Here is a 21,861-nt window from a genome sequence, read left to right on the forward strand (position 1 = left end):
TTTTAGATTTAGACCTTGAGTCCAAGAGAACAGGATAGAGATGGATCTCTTGAGTCATTGACTGGTAATTTATCATAAAATGCTGTGCCAACTAATTAAACACTCATACAAGCAATAATGTTGGTACATATTTCTGCTCGGATTTTTGCTAAGGAGCTGTTTTAAAAGCAAAAAAAAGAGAAGTTTTCACCTTCTCGAGGTGCTGAGAGAGGGGAATTGTAGCTGACCTTTACTGCCTTGATGAAAAAGCTTTGCCAATCATCCTGGTTTCATGCAAGTTACAATTTGACTACATTTGTGCACACTGTTCAGGGTAAAGCTTAACAGTTCCTGGCTCTGATGAGACATATTTTTTGTATGTATATATATATATATATATATAGATGACTTGACTGCAAAGTTATTACACTTATGGCTTTTTCTTCTTAATCCAGCTATCAACTCTTAAGATTACTGAAGATTATCTTGTTCTTAGATCTAGGACATGGCATCTTGGGCTATATAATTTTATTCTTTCTGTTTCTGCAGTTTTTCAGGTCATCGTCACCTTTCTGTATTACATCCTAGTTCTTCTTACAAATTTGGATATCTTCTCAGAATTAAATTGTCATTAGACTATTCCCACTTTCTCTGAGGTTCTAATAATAATAATAATAACATCATCAAAATAGAATGCACCTTTGTGTTGCAGTAATTTTGCAGAATGCAGCCTTGGATATTTTTTCTTTCAGAAAATAAGCAAGTGGAAAACACTTTCATCTTGTCTCATTTGGTGTCCTGTTTGCTTTGATGTAGATTTACTGGTAATGAGGTTTGTATTATGTTCCTGAGGCTGTGCTTCCATAGGGTGACCGAGTTACCTGTGTGCATGTCCGCAGGTACAAGGATTAGTTGTTGTATTCCCTGTTTTCTATCCCATCAGTCTCTTTAGGGGATTTTTATAAATGTTGTGGGCTACTTAGAATGAATACAAGTATAAAAATTAAATTCCAAGTCTAGAATGTTCATTAGTTCTTTTGTAGCTTTATATATAGGGAAAATTAATTTGATATGTGTTTATTAATCTGTGGTACCCAGCCAGCTGACTTCTAAGTGTAAAGTAGCTAATTTTATTCTTTGGACCTCTTTAAACTTGTGAAATAATTTTTTTTTTTTTTTATATAACTTAATTGAAATCAGTTGGCAGAGTCAGCAGACGGTTCTGTCCAGCTGTGACTGGAAAGCCTTTTCCTTTCAGCAGTAGTTGGTGAACACACCTCAGGTGTTTGCCAAGAGCCTCAATTCATGTCATGATAAACTGAAACAATTCATGTCACGATAAGCTGATATGATTCATGTCAGATAAGCTGTTACAACTCGTTCCACAGTACTGTCCCTTGGACATGAGCGCCTTCTCACTGCTTTCCTGATGACAGTTTTTACAGTCTCATAGCTGAATTTACTTGAAGTTAATCACTTTATATATTTTTTTTTTTTTTTTTTTGGTCTGCCATACCAAATCTGAACTTAACATCATAATTACTTTATTTAAAGTAATAGCAACATGTGTGCAGACTTTATTAAACAGCACTTTAAACTTTCAAGCCCTATTTTACCCGGTGTTTCGGAAAAGCCCCATTAATAAAGCAGAAAGCTCGAAGCCGTTTCTGGCCCATCGGTGCCGGGGCTGGTGCCGGCGGTTGCGGTTTTGTGGGGTTTGGGGTTTATTTCGCGTTTATTTTGCCGGAGGCTGAGGGGGATCGGCCGTGGCGGGAAGGAAATGGCGGGAGGAGGAGCCGTGAGGGGGAGCGGCCCCTCATGGAGGAGCCCGAGGGACCTGTGGGGACAACACGGGGCAGGAAGGGAGGAGAATCGTCTGCTTTCGCCTAACCCTGGCAAAGGCAAGAAAAAGGACCTACACAACTGATTGGGGGGGGATATTTTGGTTGTGGGTTTTTTTTTTCCTTTTTTTTCCCCCCTCAGTACCCACACTAATGAGCAGTTTATGTAAATTGGCAATATAGAAAACATTACAAGATCTGAGGGATGACTACTCAAAATATTACGGTGTCGTTTTGTAACAATTGGTGTGCCCTTGGCAGGTCATTTTTTCATGGAAAAATCAGAAATACAGGAGGTCAGGTGCCAGTGAAGTGCTGGAACAGCTGCACTGCTGAGGGAGGGATCGCCCAGCCCTGAGGAGGGAGAGGAGCCCGGGCCTGCGGGGTGTTTCATGTCCTTATATCATTAAATAACTGCTTTTTATGACCTTTTATTGGCTTTTTTTTTTACACAAGTCCATTGTTACAGCTCACTGTGAAAGACTAGTTACCTTTAGTGCTTATACAGCAAAAATAACCATGCTATCATTGACTGCCCACCCGGCCGCATCTGAGATCCATGCTGCTGCAGGCATGGCTCTGATTTTATATGGGATTATTCTTTAAATAACCCATGATTTAGTTTAGCATGGAGGGTTGACTGATTTTTAAGGACAAATCTTCCCATGAAGACTTTTTTTCTAAGAAAGCAGCATTAGTTTGAGGCAGTTAAACCTGCTGTGGTGAGACACAGTGATGTGACACACGGCATTGAACTGTGTGTGATGGGAAGAGTTTATTACATTTTTTTGTTACTACAGATTATTTTCTTTAAGGATCTGATGTAAACTTCACAGACTTCCTTTTGTTTGTATAAAACATGCTGGCACTGACAGACTCTCTGATAGCAAATATTTCCTAGGGAAATAGTTGCTGAAGCTTTCCCCCCCCACTATCAATGTCTTTAGATCTCTGCTGGCTTAGCTTTCATATTCAGTTTAAGGTATTGGTTATTCAACTGAACTGGTTTCTTTTTTGCTTTAGTTGAGAAAGTGCTGATAGAATTTTCTTCAGCTTTAACTTTGGAAAACCCTGCTGAGTTTATACAGAAAAATTAGGAGCATATTAGTATCTATGTTGTCAGTTGTCCATTTCCTATCTGTGTCTTCTAGGTATGCTTTTGAAGTGCAGATCACACAACTTTTCTGAACCTTGCAGAATGTACTTGCACAGAAAGTTTCATGTGATTTTAAATTTTTTTCCCTTTGTTTTGGTTAATCTCTAGCAGCTGCTATAAACTATTGGAAAACTTAGAAGGGTGGAAAAATCCATTTCTTTCATCTAAATAAAAAATAATGAATAGATGTGAAATGCATGGGCAAGGCTTGCATATTACTTGTAATAGTGTATAAACCACTAGCAACAAGTAACCAGTTTTTCAGATTTTTTGAAGCATATTATTTACCTTAGTGAAAAATATGCCTTAATTATGAATTTCTGTGTGTGGTCCCATGGGCAGCATGTTTGAGTACATGTTTAATGTATGAGGCATATTCAGGGTTGGCAAATTGTGCCTGTGATTCATCTGTACAGGTGGACCTAGAAAGGCATCAGGCACTCCCTAACTTGTCCATTTGAATTGGGTATTGATCTCTTCGGGTCCTCACTGTTGTTGTTGTTGTTTTTTTTTTTTTTTTTGAGGGGGATATGCAGTTCCTAAAAAGAAACGGTGGGCTTTCAAAGGGGCCACAGAAAATGGAACTTACTGCTCTAATTTTGGTGATGTGGGAGTATATTTGGTGGAGTGAGGTTTTCTGACAGAGGAAGCAGTAATTATGAGAGTTTCAGCACCTGAAATCATGCTGGGGATCATGTGAAGGGAAAATTGAATCATTGTTAATATTTCCGTAATACAATTTTCTGTCATTCCTATACTATACCACATACATGCCAAAAATAAAGGAATGCATATTCTTTATTGTCTGAAATCTGAAAGACCGAATAGAAAAGAATCAGTACTAATGAATGGCTTTTGTTCAAGAAGAGGAGTGAGAAAAATAGAATGATAGATCATTCAGCAAAAAGAGTAGCACAGAGTGGAAAAGATTGTGGCAAAGATGAAGGGAAAATGCACGTGTGAAGTTCAGCATCAGTGACAGTGTCATGAGATGGGACAGGGATTCTCTGTGAGTGATGTGGGAAAACAGAAAGTGGAACCCAAAAGCTACAAACTTTTATTTCAATCTGATGGAAATTCAGCTGCCTAATCCCTCAGTGTCACTGTCTTCAAAGATTCCTTTTAATTACACTTTCAGATGTAACTAGTAATTGTTGCTGTAATTGTTTTCTAGATGCCTGATGGATAAAAACTTCGTAAGAATTGGGAAATGGTTCATAAGGCCCTATGACAAGGATGAGAAGCCTGTTAACAAAAGGTAAGGAGATCTCTACATCAAGTCCTGCTCCTGTCAGTGTTGTGTATTGTGTGATGGTAATTTGATGCTGCATTTTGGTGGTAGTTTTCCCACTTTTTTTGCCATGTAACAAGTGAAAACACAGACACTGTGTTCACATCAGTAACACATAGAAAGCAATTAGGTAAGTTTTCAGGCCTTGTTACAATAATTTAAGATAAGAAGGCGAGGTTGATGTTTATCCATTAGCCCCACAGAAATGTCACATTTATTAATATCTTTTGAGCAGCATCTGCCTGTTCCTCTCATTATACAGCAGAATTGCAGGCAGTTACAGTGAATAATTTCAATTTCTGGACACTAAACCCCAACCTGACATTTTAAGCAGTAAAATAAGTAGTCCATAGATTTCCTGATTTATTTTCTTTAAAGATGCCACCCTCGATACACAGCTTTCCCTGCTCAGGCAGGCTGACAAATCAGACCTATAGGAGTGATTAATGTGCTTCTCCCACAGCAACACAGCCATGGAATGGGGTAGCTGGCTCCACTGCTCGCTGCTATTTCCTCTCTGAGCTCTAAAGGTTACAATGTTCTCAGATCTTCTGGTACTTGCATTTATAGTCATCCGCTAAACAAGTTCTGTCAAAAATAATCTGAGTTAAGCTGAAACACAGATTTTCTAACGGGAATCATTTTGACAGAACTGGGTTAGGAAGTGACTAAACACGCAGTTATGCTGGGAGATTTGAAGGTAATGAGCAGTGGAGATGAAGTGGGGTGGCAACTTCTTCATCCATCCAGCATAGCTGCAGTCACCCGGCATCTGATGGCAGGGTGGGGACAGGTGGAAATCATCTTGCACATCAGACCTGTCTTCTCCCTCTTGTCGTGGTCTCACTGCAAGGTTTAGCTGCAGAAATGTTACAGTGCAATGCTACAAACCATTGGCTTTCTTCTGTAGCAGACTTGGTGCAAACCAGCTGCTTACAAACAGCATTTGGTTTTGAGAGAATGCAGGAATTAAAGATGGATTTGTCTCCTTTCTAAAACCTGAAAGTGTTAATGTAGCATGGAGTTATCTGTTTTGTTACTGTTTACTTTGTGGCTGACACTGTGTGTGTGTAACCTTTGATTACACATCGATCCCATGGCAAGGAGCCATGGAAAGGTCCAGGTTTTTCCATACCTTCCTCTATCCTGGCTGTGCATAACCACCTTTCTCCCTTGTGTTTTCTCTGCTGCTTTTCTGATCATACCAACATCAGCTTAATTTTCTGGAAGATTAATTCCCTAAAGTGACGTAAGTAGGGGTCAATTCCAGTTTCTGGAAAAGAGAGGTAGCTCCTTTCAGCAAAAGCTGTTTGTTTTATCCACGTCACTGGAGCCTGAGTGCTCAGATTAAATGTGCTTGTGAGTCTCCTGCCTGTTCCTGGTGTGTATCAATTTAATAAATTAAGCATGTGATACAGTAGATGATGTCTGTCAAAAACAGCAGCAGCACTGGCGTGGGAGGGAGGTAATATCACCTTAGAATTCTGACAGATTAATAAGTCCCGTGTCTGATTTACATGTGTGGAACGCCAAATCAACCTGCACAGTGAGGGCTCTGTAGGGGATAGTTGCATTTGTAAACAGAAGTGCAGTCTGCACATAAAGAAATCTGGCCTGGAAGATGTCACAAAACCTGAGTTCATGTTGAACTCTGTTTGTGTTTGAAGTATTCCATGTGTAAATCTGACATTGAGGATTTTAGGGTTGGAGGGTGCACTGTTGATTTGAAGAAGATAATGTTTGTTGTTGTTTGGGGGGGGGTGTTGGTTTCTCTGTTTATTTTTATAAAGTTCTTGTCACTATAAATCCTTTGGATATGCACAATTTCAAAAGTGTTTATTTAGCAATAATAATTACATCTAATTTGAAATAGGTTTTGTGTCGTTTCAGGTTGTTAATTTTTTTCTATAAATGTATCATTGAATTAACTAATCTTACTGGAAGATTGCAGTAAAGACTGCAGAAGTGGACAGTAGAGTCAATTGTGCACAGTAGCAACAAGTAGTAGGAAGCTTTGGGGACTAATCTGTCCAGACACCTCTTATTTAATCTTTTAAGCTTTCTTTCTCAGCATAGCACAAAAAGCTATCTTCACAAATTGATTTATGTTAATTCCAGATCAATTCTTTGTGGAGCTCTTGCACTAACAGCAGGTTGTTCTAGATAAAGCAATAAGGAACAGTTGCAGGAAGAAGAGGCCAATTGAGGGTGTTTTAGGTATTTTAACATAAAACCTTCATAACAACAAAAAAAGACATTTTAAAACATATTACTTAAAGCCGTGTTATTATATAAAGTAATAGAAATAAGTTGCATGTTTGTACAGTGATCAGAGGGAACAGGCAATCCCTGTTGAAAACACCTGCACTGTTCTCCATGAGTGTGGAAAGAGATCTGGATGGATATATCCCCCCCCTTGAATGATGGAAACCAGCAGGTGTCATTCTGCTAAAGAAATAGAAGCATCTCAAAAATCTGCTTTTGTACTTTTTAACTTGTGGCAGAGTTACTCATCTCAAATTTCCAATGGCCAGAGTTACTAACGCCATTTCAGGAATACACTGAGAAGTCCTGGGCTGGGTATAAATGAACAGGGAAGGAGTTAAAAGTCACGGTCTGGCTTTCAAGGAGTAAATTCCTTCAGGGCCTGTGGTTTTTGTGAATGGCATTAAAGGAGAAGGGAGGGAGGGCTGTGATTTCAGAATGAAGTCAAAGATGAAGTGGAGCATGGCAGTGGCCGTGACCTACTTATGCTGAGATGTGAGAGGGAGGCCTAAGAACAATAGAGAGCCTGGCCTGCCTTTCCAGGCCGTGCTGAGAACTGAGTGCAGGATGAGCTTTCCTGCTCTTCCAGGAGGGCTGAGGAAACAGCAGAGGGAGTTGCAGACAGATCACTGTATGCTTGTGTTTTGTTTTGCTCTCAGTGCAGACCAGATGCTTTTCACAGGAAATTTAGTGCAGAACTTGTGGGTTTCCTTTCCCAAGTATCTTCAGTATTATGTGTCACTTCCTAAATAATTCTACACATTTTACTGTCATACTACAGCAGTGTGTTTAAAATAGGTTTCACGCTACTGACAGGAAATGGCAAACTTGATAGTTTTTCTACACAGCTTTCTAAAGGAGATCTGTATGTTTGGAGTTCACAGAACTTGTCTGATCCAAGGCATTGGTAGTGGCTTTCACTGTGGGATGAAAATTCATTCTCACAGTCTATACGGGATTTTTTTTGTTTGTTTTGAAAGCACCACAATGAAGTGTTAAACAACTTACTGAAAAAAATAATGACCGTGTTATGTAAGAATGTTTGCTGTTTGTTTTAGTGATTGTTTTCTTGGTGTGTAGGAAATTGGGGGAAAATCAGTTTGTTTTGAACTGTATGAAAGCTTAAGTTGTTAAACTGTTTTTAATTAAATTCAATGTAAAGAACACGTGAAAAAATAATCGTTGCTTTTTGTAGATTAAATAATTTATGGGTCTTCCCCTCTTCCAGAAGTGTGCTGGGTTTTTTTAGCCTTAAGAAGAAAACTACTCCATCAGTAGAATATTTAGAATTAGAGCTCGTTACTCGGTGAGAAGGCTGACAGGTAGGAATGGGGTTTAGGCAGCCCCTGTGCCCTCTGTGAACCAGCATGGATGGGGCAGGGGGATTGCAGTCAGGCTGCAGGGATGTGCAACTCATGGATTGCAGTTCCCAAACAGGTTTCTGGCTGTCACTGTCCCATGCTGACAATCTCATGCGATGTGCTGGAACACAGAAATCTCTGAGTTACGAGTGCATGGGTATCTCAGTAAATACCCAGAGTATTCCCAGGTCAGCCCTCCTCCTGTAGATCTAATCCAGGAACTTTTCCCTTTGTAACAGAGCTCAGTCAGTGCATCCACAGCCAGTTTTGCTCAATAGCTGTGTTCACTTCTCTGTGAGCATCAAAACTGGACATTAAGCAGTGCCATCAAAACCTGAAGACTGCAGACACTGCTTCCTCTCTCAGATCCTTGAAATCAGCATTGCCTTCAATTTCTTGGGAGTAGCCATACGACTCATCTGGGGAATACCTAAATCAGAGCTGACACTGAGCATTGTTGAGAGCTGCATTTGCTTTGTGCCATGCCAGGAACTCCTGCCAGTCAGGTCAGTGTCTTCACATGCAAACATCAAGTTTGGGAAGCCCTGGAGAGGAACTGCTGTGCCAGGAGCAGTTGAGAACTACTGGAAGCACTGGAGCACCTTGGCTGAATCCCACAGGGAGCTTTGCTCCTGGCACAGATAATGTCTTCTGGCAAATGGCACTCAGGTGTTTCATTATGTGGTGACATAGTGCAGTAAAAGCACAGTAAAATAAGTTGAAGTGATTTGTTTAAATTTTTATGAAGATTTGAATTCCTCAGCTGAAAAAAAGTAACTGCTTGTGCATGTACAGTTTGCTGTGATGCAGCGAGGTTTTATTTCCTTGACTTTGAGAAAAAGAAGTCTTATAAATTATTTTAATTCTGCGCATTTGTGTACTTGTATTTTAACCATCTTAAAAAATTCAGTAATGTGATCGTATATGTTTCTTGAAAATGGTGTCTAGTGATGCTATAGTAATATATATGTACAGTATTGCCAACACCATTATAAATGAGGAAAGACTAGGCAGGAAAATAATAAAAATCAATCTGACTTCATTTTAAATAATGTGTTCTTATTCATGACTTGTCAAAATAAATGTGATAGAAATATGGAGTAATAAGAAATACCGTGTATTTCCCAATAATTCTTCCTACCTCTGTAAAAATAAGCTTTTCTATTTCAGTTTAAGAGGCTTAGTTCCCAGAGAAATATTTTCATATTTTCTAGATTTAAGTTCTGAAATGTTATGCTCATCTTTGCTGAGTTTCTTCTGAGGATTACTTATGGTTTCAGTAAAACCATACACCAAGCTGGTGTGTTATATCTGTGGCTGGTGTTATTTTAATTGGTAATCTTGTATGTGCTAAAGCTGAATTAACTCTTACTTTCTCTGAAATATTGTGTAGTGTACCCAATGTAATATGGGCTGCATTCATATTTTAACAGAAGGAATAGTTCTAAAATAGAGATTTTGAAATAAGTGTTTTCACATGCATTTTTCAGGCAAAAGGTGGAAGTATATCAAGGTGTTCTTGATATGAACATGCTTATGTTTATAGACTTTTTCAAGCAATTTAATACCATTTAATTCAAGTATATTAATCTAATACCACTAATTAATATATATTTATGTTTTATAGGCAAAACAGCAAAATATTATTAACAGCTTAGGGTTACTTAAGGATACTATTAAGATGGTCTGGGAAAATGCTATTCAAGCAATACCTTTTTAATAACTATTACCTATGCTTATACATGCTCCTGGTAGTCTTGGATTATTTTGTGTATTCATATTCCTGGAATCTTGTATGTAAAATTCTTGATTGAAAATGTTAGCACACTGTGTAGGAAAAAAGCATTTTGGACTAAAAGTCTCAATGTTCATGTGCTTTATCACCAAAGTAACTTCTACATAAGCTATAAATTAAGGGGTATTTGTTTTCAGTTGTCTTTTTATTAGTTTTTTAATAATGAAAATACTAAACCAGTATTTTCCAAAAGCTGGTAAGAACTGTGCTCGAGCATGCTGTAAAATTCTCGTTGTGACCCAGTTTGCAGTGGCTGTGCCCAGCTGTGCATCGGGGCGTGGGGCCGGGCTTTGTGTGGTGTCCTTCGGGAATGGAACCGAGCAGCTGGAGCCGGGGCAGGGACAGCTCCCACCGAGGGCTGCCGGCCCCAGCCTGAGGGCCCGGCCTTTTCATCTCCTTTCCTGCCTAAAACCATTAAAAACACAGTGGCAAAGCAAGCACAGGCGCCGATTCTTGAGATTCCTTGCCCCTTGCCAATCAGGATAACATCCTGGGAACAATAGAAGGTCTCCCTGCATGGGGTCATTGGTGAGATGTCACTGGAGCTGTGCTTCCAGTTTGCTGCATATCCCCACTTCAGCCAATTCAGGTGATGCTGTGCAGTGTCTTACCCTGCTGTTTGCTGAGGGCATGGACCTGAGCCAGCCAGCTCAGGCTGAAGCAGCATGGGTCATGGTGGGTGTGCTGGGGACTGTTCAGTCCTGTCATAGCTTCTGTTTTAGTGGTAGAAGTGAGGTAGAAATTGCTTCTTCGCAACTGTGCCCTTGTGTTGTTAAGAGAGGTTCTGTTACTGCAGTGACCTCCTTGTCTGGGTGCAGCACTCTCTCAGTGCTGCTGCTGCAGCTGATGGGGCACTTGAACAGTGTGTTTGGAGTGCCTGTGTGTCTCTGGCAGCCAGCAGGCAGATCGGGGTCCCTCCTGTCACACAGGAATTCCCAGCCTGAGGCAGCAGGGTGTGCAGCAGGATGGGTACTCACAGAATAATCTGGTGTGGCAGTCCTGTAAAAGCATCTCTGTAAACTCCAGCTGTTTGGCTCCTTTGTGAGCTTCTGGTACAGGAGACAGATACCCCTGACCAACATCCACGAGTCTGAAATGAATTGGTAGCACAATTCTCATCCCTTTCTGTCCTGAGAAGGAGGAATTCCATTGTGCCTGCTGCTTCCAAAGGCACCCTGTATTCCTTGGGTTGTGCTTGAGCCAGGACAGACATTCAGGGTGCTGTCACAGAGTATCACAATCTGATTTTTGTGAGGTGCCTGAGACTTTGGATTGCCTTTTTCCCTCTGAAATACTTGGAATCCATCTATTTTCAGTGTGTGTTTGTAACTACCACCTCCTTGCAGGATTCTGAGGAAGCCAGGATATACAGGATATGTGTGTCAGGGTATATGTTTTCATGTGTTTCCCCTTTTACCATTTGGGGGGATGTGCTGGCACATACTTCTGTGATTCCAGTTTATAATGCAGAAGAGTTGTCTCTACAGTTTTGAAGTTAAGGATCTTTTTTACTGATTTAATTAATGTAAATTTACAAATATATAAAGCTGATCTAGTAATCTTTAACTTCTGGATATTGTAAAACCTTCTCTTGTAGTTATTTTTTCTGGGCAACATTATTTAAATACACAAATATTTTTATATATATGTAAGGTTACTGGAATGCCTATATATTGTCATTATTTAATGTAATTGAGAGATTATTTTCGCACTTTTATAACTTTTAAAAAATATAGTTATTTAAACGACTGAAATACTTTGGACAAGGAGTATACAAAAGGCAGGTAGTTCAAGTAGAGTTGCCTATTTCTCTGTTTCTTTTCTTTTTCATGCCTTATTTTTATTTGCATAGTTTAGAAGTGACTGAGTATCTTCATGAAGTGTTTTTGGATACATTTGTGTCAGATACTTGAACTTCAGTAATTATATATGAAGCCTGGCTTAATCAGGACTTGGTGACCAATTAGTGCAGTCCCACTAAAGTTTAAGCTCCTTTTCTCATTATACACTCAGTACTGGCACTGTGTGTAAAGGATAAACTAAGTGCCCCTGATGTGCTGTTAATGAGATTTGTCAGGGCTCCCAGTTGCACTGTCTGCCAAACACAAGTGTTGTCACTTACTGTATCAGTAATGAATTGACTTAAGGGCTTCTGTAGATATTTAGAGGGCCTTAGAGTTGCAACGGATTTAAGTATTCCGAACAAATTGTGGGTGCACTGGAGCTCTGCTCCCTGGGCTGCAGGGACCTCCAGGAGCAACAGAGAATGGCTTGCCTGGGTGTCTGAAAATCAGGCTGCATTTGGGCATTAGACTGATTTAAAACCCTTGTATATGGCCTTGTGAGTTCTGCAAAAATAGTGGCACTACGGGGTTTATTTTCAGTCCAATTTAGAAGTAAATACACTTCCTTATATTCACAAACAAAATTGGTGCCCAAAGCAAAAAAAAATCTTAAATCTCTCTCCAAAAATAAGAGAGAAAACTTCAGTTGAAAACAATTCCATTGAGTTATTTCTGTCAACAATAATAGCTTTTTCATTTATTTTTCTGACAGTTTTATACCTCTTTAAAATAACTTAATCTTGAAATAAATCTTTGTTTCATAACAGTTATGTAGGTTATTTATTCTCGAAGTCTGTTTTCTGAGACTTGTTCCCTTAAAAATTTTTGCAAACCCTTATTTTCTGAAGACTCAAACTGAAATGGCAACAGGGGAATGGTTTTAAACTGAAAGAGAGTAGGTTTAAATGAAATGTTAGGAAGAAATTGTTCCCTGGGAGGGTGGGGAGGCCTGGCACAGGGTGCCCAGAGAAGCTGTGGCTGCCCCTGGATCCCTGGAATTGTCCAAGACCAGGCTGGACAGGGCTTGGAGCAGCCTGGGATAGTGGAAGGTGTCCTTGCCCGTGGCAGAGAGTGGAACAAGTCCTTTAAATACTGCAAAATAATGTAATTTTTGTGCAATACCACATGATCCATTAGGTGTTGTGCAACCAGGTCTCTTCTTTAAGAAATCCTCAAATGATAGGATATAAATGGACTATTTTGTGACTGCTAGGCAGAAAAAAATGTTTTGGAAACGCTTATTTTTAAACACTAATTGTCTGGAACCATTTATAAAGTTGAGCAAAAGCTGTATTAATCTCCTGAATGCTTGTAGTGTTTTAACTTACTAAAAGGTCAGATTCAGGATAATGGCACGGCTTTAAAGTAGCTTTGGTATAAATTTACTGCTGGTTTAGAAGACAGCAAACTTGAATGAATATATCCTGTATAATCTAAATAAGGCTATATAAACCAATTCTTCTGGGTGGGCCTATAACACAAACCAACCTGTATGTGAACAATGAACAGGGAGCTGTAGGCCAGCCTTCCCAAGGCTGAAGTGAATATTGCAGAGGACCAATCTGCTGATACAAATAATTACACAGCAGATTCATCTTAAAATGGATCACCATTTGTGAACTCTCTTGGCAACTGAGAAAGCAAAATTCTGAATTATGGTTCCAGTCTGTTGGTGAGAGGACAGGAGTAATGCTCACTGCTTCTCCCTTCTGTTTGCTTCCAATGGCTTGTTCTCTTCTCCTGCATAATCACTGTAACCAAACTCTGTCCTGAGCTCAGCAATATTTATTTTTAAACCTGCCTAGAACAGGAGGAGCTGCAGTTGGAGCAGTTATGTTTGGTGGGACAAACTGGGTAGAGTTGGATTAGTAAAGCACATTAAGAAGCCACTGGCTGTTATTCTTGGGATGCTCGCTCTGAGTTGTAGCAAGAAGTACTGACTGGTGACAGGGCTTTTACTTTTCCTCTTTGAGAAATCTCATATGGTTAAAAATTGCTTTTTCATTGGAAAGAGTGGGGCAGGATGGGGAAGGAGGGAGAGGTTCTGCGTGATCCATTGCTGCCATACCTCCCTCAAACTGGGAGTTTGGGGCGAATTGTTGAAACATTTTGCCCTTTGAGGGCAAACATTCAGAAAAAAGCCTCTTCTCCTCCTGCTCAGAGTTGCAGAGCACACCTTGTTCCTTCAATGTGAACTCTGCACAAATTATGTGTGGCCTGAGCCAGGGGCAGGGTGAGGAACATGTGTGGAGCAGGTCCTTTGTCAATCATGAATGCTGGGCAACCCTCAAGTGCTCTCACTTGGGCAGAGAAGTGACTTTATATGCTTGGAGTGTGTGCACTTAGGAAGTTGAGAAATCCTGGACAAGTGACTGGATAACATTTTGGAAACAAGAACTGGACTCTCTAGCAGTATGTGGGTCTGAGCTGTCTGGATTCCCTCAAGGTAGGACAGACCCACATGTGGGCAGTCCTCTGCTTCACGGTCATGGCACAGTGTGTTTATGTCAAGTTTTCTTTCTGAAAAATCAATAAGCATAAAATGTAGCTGTAATAAATCAGACTGCATTTAGTCTCTCAATTCTACCCTGATAATAAAGCTAAGAGTGGGTAATTCCTAAGGAGCAGACCTTTTTTCCAGGTGCCCAGCAAAATACTTGTCCAGCGTTGCCAAACTAACTTTGCCAATACTGTGCTTGATGCTGCCATCTACTGCCATCAGGGCTGGTGATGCAGCAGGGTTCAGCCCGTGGCTTTTCTCTGTGCCAAAACGTGTGGTCCTGACTCCTCTGCTGTAATGACACCTCTGCAGATTTGCTGTTACAGGGCTTGGATGTGGATACTGTTCTTGAGGATGAGAAGTACTACTTCTGAGCTAGCTTATGTGTGTTACAGAGGGTTTGCATTACACAGGGAAGAGGCTCTCTACATCCTGACACTGTGTGGGTAGAGTTGCCTCAGTATTTTGGTCAGGGTTCATTGGCCCAGAGAATTGCAGATGAAGTATCCTGTGATCCCAGGCCATGCCTGTTGGCAGTGCCGTTTGATCCTTGGTGATCTATAAGGAAAAACCCAACAGGAATTCCTCATGCATCACTGGATTTAGCAATGCCCATGTGAAACTCTCCTGTGTGAGACTTGCAAGATACTTTCTTCCTGCAGGAGTAGACTTTCCCTCTTTTCCTTCCACCCTTTCTTCTTGCCTTGTTGTTCAAGTTTGCTGTGCACTTCTGAGAACCAGTCCAGATTTGGACTGGAAAGCAGTTTTCTTACCGTGCACTGTGTAATGATGGCCATCTTTAAGTGCAGCAATGCACTGCTAGACACTGGAATATTTGGGAAAATTGAAACTTGCATGGAGGGCAGTGGCCTTCCCCTGATTTTCTGTCAGTCTGAATGTCATGGTGGCAATTTTTGGAGTTTCCTCCCTGGGGGAGTGGGAGGGGAAAGGCATTCTGAGAGAAGTGGGAGCTGTGGGTGCCTATGTGAAGGATTCAAGGACTTCCAAAATATGGTCCCACAATTGATGATGTGACATGGCAGAGTGAGACTAATGCTGATGGCCAGGATGTCTGCCAGCATGGCAGGACTGTGGGGAGAAAAATCTTGAAGGACAAAGGTGGTATGCAGGGGTAGATTGAATTTCCTACCAGCCAAGGGGATTTTCTGTATCCTGAGGAAAGCAAGCTGCAAACATTACTTTGTGGGATCTCACCTCTTTTTAATCTCTTCATGTTACCAGCTGTTAAAGACACGGGGAACTGCAAGTGTTTTTTGGATGATGATGTCAGTACATCTAATTATATAATTTCCATCTGCTGACTGGAAAGCTGATGGAGAAGAGCTGAAGGAAGAACATTAAAATATCTTCCTTTTTTTTCCTTGTTTAAGGATCCAATAGTCTAAAATATGGCACTGGATGTCTAATGTACAGAATTCTCTCTTTACTAGTTTTCAGATTATGTAGAAACACGTCTGTGTGCACACAGTGTTGTTGAAACCACGTTTAGATCTGACATTTTGGAGAGCAATTCCCTAGGACAGGGACATACAGGGAAATTATTTACTGCCCTGCCCAATTCCTAGAAAAAGATTTAATTGAGGAAGGAGTGGAAATGTTGCCTGAAGAGTATCAGATTCTGCCTACTTTGGCTCCAGCCATGAGACAGATGTAGCATTTGGCCAAGTCAGATAAAAATCAGTGTAATACAGTTACTCTGGGCATTTCAGGAAGCTGCCTGTGATTATGTGCTTCTAATTTCTTAAAAAGAAATATGCCCAGATCCTCTTCCTAAATAATCCCTTACCATAAAAATTGTCTCCAGCAGTGGTCAGAAGTGGGACAGCTCAGGGAAGACTCTTCAGATCATGCCAAGAATTCAGTTATTTTTCTGTACACTCGGTCAGGTTCCTGCTGGTTTTGACAATACAACTTGACATATTTTTGTGTTTAACAACTGTTGATGAATTTTTCTTTTGTGCATTTAATTGAGTTTGAACCCACACAGAATTTCAGCCTGCATAAATACTTGTTGGTAATTAATACCATAGCTCATCTATGCAATGGGTGGAAAAAAGGTTGGGATTTTTGGTTTAATTTTTTCATTTATTAGCGTACTCTATGGGCTCCTACTTCCTGTGTTAAGGGGAGAATGTAACTCTCTTTATCCTTTTTTGTCTCAAGCCTTTTGATTTTAGTACACATCTGGTCTCTCCCTATTCAGTTCATCTCCTTCACAATGAAAACTCTTTATGTTCTTTGTATGGAATTATTATTATTATTTTTGTCTCCTGCTCCTTTTCTTTATGTTTATTTGTATTTAATTTAATTTGTGGGGGAGGTTTTCCCTGTTGTTTTATTTTCTTTCCCCTCATCCAATCTCTGACTCCTCTGAAGTTGTACTACAGTTCTTTGCCTTGAATTTTAGTTTTCATATTTTTCCAATATCATCAGCAGAGCAGAATTTGTTTCTGTGCTGTTTGCCTTCTTTTAATTCTCATTATTTAGCCTTAATGGTCGTGACGTCTCTTTTAAATGCAAAGTTAAGTCAAGGACTGTGTCTGAATGCTGGAAGAAATCAAAGAGGGCTAAGTGATCTCAGGAGAGGCTCTTAAGTAGCTGTTGTGTTTGTATAAGTGAGAGAATTAAAAGAACTAATTAAAGTAAGTTGGAGCACTTTATGAACTGCCCACACAGACCTGTTTAATACAGTTCAGTCCAAACCTGTAGCACTTGTATTGATGGTAAAAATGAACAGAGAAATAAATATCTCACTGATGAAGTTAGCACAGAAAATGCTGTTTAAAATGAAGGAATTAAATATTGTGAACCAGTTGATTGAGAAATTCTTCTGGCCAGGGAGTTTGATTGTCCATTCCCCTGTGCATCACATGTTCATTTTATTTACAGGAGATAACACTGTCAGTGACACCAAATCTCTCTTCTTCTGTTGTAGTGGCTGTTTTATGTAATAAAGGGTGCAGTGTACTGGGATTTGCTGTTGTACTTCATTATTCTTAAGGCCACTCTTCTCACAAATCCATGATTGTTCCCAGTCGTGTCACACACACACACACACACACACACACACACACACACACAGAGGTAATTTCAGCTGCATTTCCATTTCCCTTTATGTAGCATTTATGATCTTTGAAGATTCATTTTGGATGTAAATTACCAGTTCAAGAGTATAAAAAGAGAAATCTATTTAATGTTCCAATTTTGAATGATGGTTTTGCATGAGTGGAGATGATTTACTTTGAGTTGGAAAATAAACCAGTCAATCCTTTTACAATACACTGTCACAATAGAGATCTTGAAATAAGAGTGTTAGTTTGGTGGGGTTTTGTTTTGCTCAAGTTGCAAACTGCAAACCACTGTTTTGAGACTGGACTGACTTTGGTTTATGGCATGTTTTCCTGAATATTCTTTTGATTATATGTTTATATTTAAGGACACCTTTGTATACTGCAGCTTTGTCATTTGTGTGATATTACAGGAAAAATTGAAGTCTCCTGGAGAACAGATGGACCAATAAAGTCTCCACCAAACCTCCATACTTATTTTAGAATCTATTTCTGGTACAGTGCAATCAACAGCAACAAAGAACTAAAAATAGCAGTACTTTATTTTAGGCTGTCCTGATGCCTCTCTGCTTTTCTGGCAGTGTGCTTTGTGTCACTGACGTGCTCGTGTGACCTGTCTGCTACTTGGAGGTGGATTTTTGCAATCTGCTCCCTGTTTTGTTCTGAACTGCTCTAATAAAGCTGAGCACACAATTTCCTTGCTGTAAATCTCCAGAGATTAAACAAGGAAGCCTGCACCACCACAAGGTTGGCTTGCACCACCTCTGGAGCCAGGGGATGTTGTTCTATCCTCACCATGAAAGGTTACAAGATCTTTGGGGATACAGTTGGTTCACACTTCAAGAGTTTCAGAGGTCTTTTAAGGAGGTTCAGCAGTGTTCTTTAAGTGAAGATGCTGATAATATGAAGAAATAATTTGGATCAAAGTCTTTTAAAAGTAACAATATTTTCTGTAAATGTTAATAAACAATGAGAATCACAACTGAAGTCAAGTACTTAACACAGTCGGCAATGTTGCAATAATTTCACCTGTCTTTACTCTTTGCAGATACATCCTGCACTGGAATTCCACTGCTTTATTTGAAAAAGTACTGAGCTGACTTTATTGATGTGATTTTACTGTTAAGCTTTTAAATATTATTACTTTTTCTACAAGTCTCTATAAAAGCCAGTCGAGTGGATTTTTACGTACTGCGTTGGTAGCGTGTTAAACCAAATAAATAGATTAAAGCAGTTTATAGTAAAAAGCACGCTGGAAATGTAAACATGTATTAAGTAGGACAAAGATGTGGTTAGTTACACACACAAACGAACCAGGAGATCACAGAGAAGCAGCCCTATTTATTAAACAGTCAGATGGCACTGCAAAATCCTATCAGTGTCATTCTGCCAAGAGCAGCAGATTGCCACCTGGGTTGGGTGAAAGAATCATCTCTCTGCTACTGTTCCAAAATTTGTAAAAGATTTTTATGTTGTAGTTAAAAATCTTGTGTTTGGAGGCAGTTAATAGCATCTCTGCGATTTAATGTGCAGGTAGCTGCTTGTAGGGTTTGCTGGCACAATTAGGCATGTACTTCATGTTTCTGTCAGTGGGAATTGGGCATTATTTGTTTCTTCAAGATCCTGCTTGGCATCTTTTTCCATCTAACAGCAACCAATTGCTTTTAAAATCTAGCTCTGAAGTTGGTGGTGATGTAAGTCCTGTGTTCAGTGAGTGAAGGATATTAAATTCAACTGAGGGTTTGTGAGATTTAGTATTTTAAATGCCTGAGTAGGTTTTTTTGACCAGTAGTTCAACTTTGTTTGAAAGTTCTATATGAAAGCTTTAATTTTGTCACTCCTGTTTACTTTCCTTTGTAGCTTCTCAAGTAATTCCTGTTAAATGAGTGAGGCTTATCCACCTGTTTCTGAGAGTGGCAATAGAAATACTTATTTGTTGAAATGTTTCATTATGGATAGAATTATTTAATTCTGCATTCATGGGGCTGTTTGTGAGCATGTGCACATAATCCCAAACACAAATTTTTATGCACACAGTTTCTGTCAGCATGTTAGAGAATATGGTTTGTGGGCAAAACCCCTGAGCTGACACACGGCTCTTCCTGGCTTTCTTGTTTTTGAAACAATTCTGGAGCATCTGTCATTGTTTCACACAATTTCCTGTAAAGCTGCCTGTGGCAGTTGCACTCATTCTTTATTACCCAGGGGCTTTGCAAGCTATAAAATAATGTATCTGACTACCTAATAGCCTAATATTCAGTCTTCCCAGGAGAAGGGGGAGTGGAAAGCTGGTTTTACTTTCTTTTTTGCTGACCATGCAAACCTGACCCTCTATGAGGTGCTTTTATCCCTGTTGTCAGTGAAGTCAGAGGATTTCCTGTGATAATGGCTTTTCTAGCGGGGAGATGGCTCCTTCCATACTCCAAAGAATGGCTCTGATCAAATGAGATTCAAGTTCTGCCTTGATACAAATGGCACATCTGCATGTGATTATCTTTTTAACAACCCCTTGTTTTTTTGCTTTGTTTATTAGTTTAGAGACCCTTTATACTGAAATAAACTGTAAAAGCAGTCCAAAAATGTGATGCCTATGGATGCTGGACTATGCCTGTAGGATCCTTGCTGCATATGCACACACATTACATCATCTGTGCATAGCTATAGATAGATATGTGTTGCTGCTCTTGTTTTTAACTGGGTTTTTAGTTAAGGAGAATAATTTTCAGATATTTTTAGTTGAAAACCAAAATGCTTATATGGAGCTGCTTTTCTGTTTTGTAGTTGAATAAATGAATGTTTTTTCTGTAGAAATTTTTCTATAAAAACTGAAATAACAGCAATTAGAATTAATTTGAATTTCCTAAGCCTAATGGATTGCTTTAAGATCAATATGTGGTGAACACTTCACTCAGTTCATTTTGCATGACAACAGTTCCATTGGGGTTACTTATAAAACCTTATTTAGGTATGTTTGAAGAATTAAATTATGCTTGTGTGGACTGGGGCTGGAAAACCCCAACCACAGGCCTACTGTACCAAGTACACCCTAAAACTTGATATTTTCAACTACAAACAAACCCCAAACACAGCAAATGATTTGTCCTAAAATATTAAAAGTCAGAGAGCAAAGGAATACTTAACCACTGTTTAGGTTTTTGTCTTTCAAATGAGTTTCTTGGAAATATGAAAGTATCGCTGTAGGTTTGAGGGAAACCCCCTGAGCAATGACAAGTGAAGTGAACTGGGGAGAACAGTGCTCAGGAGCCAGAGCTTGGGGGTGAACCCCTCCCAGGGAGCACCACCAGCGCCCATCAGTACAGGGAGTTCTGAGCTGGGGGAAGGCAGGAGCTTGGAACTGCAGTTTGAGTGGCACCATCAGGTACGGAGGATTGTGTGTGATGCCTGCTGGTTTAATAGTGCTCTGCCTCCTTCCCTGCAGTTGGATTCCTTCAAGTTCTTATTTAAAAAACACTTGAGCTGCACATAATTTCACACTATCACATTCCAGTGAAGCCGTTGGAACCACATGATTGTTTAAAGCTCTGTCCTGCCTTCCCTGTCTGGCTGAATTAGGGTACATACAGTCTTCCTTTGTACATTCCAAACTCATGAGCAGCTTCAAAGAGATTCTTTTCCTGGCCCGGTCTGCTGCCAGGGATCCTCCAGCTTTCTGATCTGAATGTGGAACCATGGCTCTGTTTAAAATTGGGCAACTTTTGGCCTGTGTCCTGAGGGAGGTGTTGGCTATGTTTGGGATAGAAGATTGTGTGATGGGAGGGCTTAACCAGCATCTAAGTGCCTAATTCACTGCTGGACTTTCCACTTGCAAAGCACTTCAGCAGTCCTGAATGGGTATTAATAAAACCCCTCCTGCTTTACCAACGCATTTAGAAACAGGAACTGTGTATTCCTGTCCTTCTGTCCTGTGCTAAATGCTTAATTAAATCCACATGTTTTTGTGATTAATTTATCTGATACCTGCCATGCACCTCTGCACGCTGGAAACTTCCCACCACGACATGATGTTCCAAAGTACATGGTGTGTTTGGCTGGGTTTCCTCACAGGATGAAGGGAGTTTGCTGCTTCCTCCCTCCTCCCCATGTGACCTTTAGATTTTGTCCTGGTGATTATTTGAGATTGCTGAGAGATGGCTGTGTATGTATCTCTGGATGTATATTTAGAAATGCCATGGTCTCCTCACATAGTGTTATTTCTTTTTTCTAATTGATTCCATGGGATTACTCGGCTGGCAGAGTGCACACAACAGAGCTTGCATTTCAAGGAGCACTTCAAATACGTAGTTGTATTTTTAGGAGCTTAATTTTACACATCAATTTTGAGGCCAGGTAACATCGTTTTAAGTCAATATTTAGATTTTTCCTGTCTGCTACTTGCTCGACCTAGTCTTCTTAACAGATAGTAGCATCTGAGGAATCTTAACAGATTTTATTAAAATTTTGTCTTTCAACAGGAACATTAGGAAAACATTCGCTAATGGTCGAAAAATGTGAGCTGAGCTGTTCCACCCAGGCCATTTTAATACTGGAAGAGTGTTTGTTGTTGAAAGCAAGAAAGGAACTACCCAGTCTGATTCTTTTCCAGGGAAATAAATTATCCTGCTGCAGAGTTCTTATTTAATATCTGCCTCTCCTCAGTCAGGTGTACTGAAGTGTTGTGTGGAACAGTGACACAGGATTGGCCTCCAGGCAGTTACAGAAACCTCCCCTGAGGAAAAAGCA

The 21,861-nt window shown here is 39.9% G+C and overlaps 1 protein-coding gene across 1 annotated transcript in view; it reads left to right on the plus strand.

Annotated features, from left to right (window-relative positions):
* Positions 1–21,861, plus strand: part of MED13L (mediator complex subunit 13L) — a 173,064-nt gene that overhangs the window by 82,956 nt on the left and 68,247 nt on the right. The window contains 1 exon segment of the mRNA XM_039561361.1: positions 4,151–4,234. Within this exon segment, the coding sequence (XP_039417295.1) occupies positions 4,151–4,234 (84 nt within the window).

The sequence above is a fragment of the Corvus cornix genome, chromosome 15 (genome assembly GCF_000738735.6).
Source record: "Corvus cornix cornix isolate S_Up_H32 chromosome 15, ASM73873v5, whole genome shotgun sequence".
Taxonomy (NCBI): domain Eukaryota; kingdom Metazoa; phylum Chordata; class Aves; order Passeriformes; family Corvidae; genus Corvus; species Corvus cornix.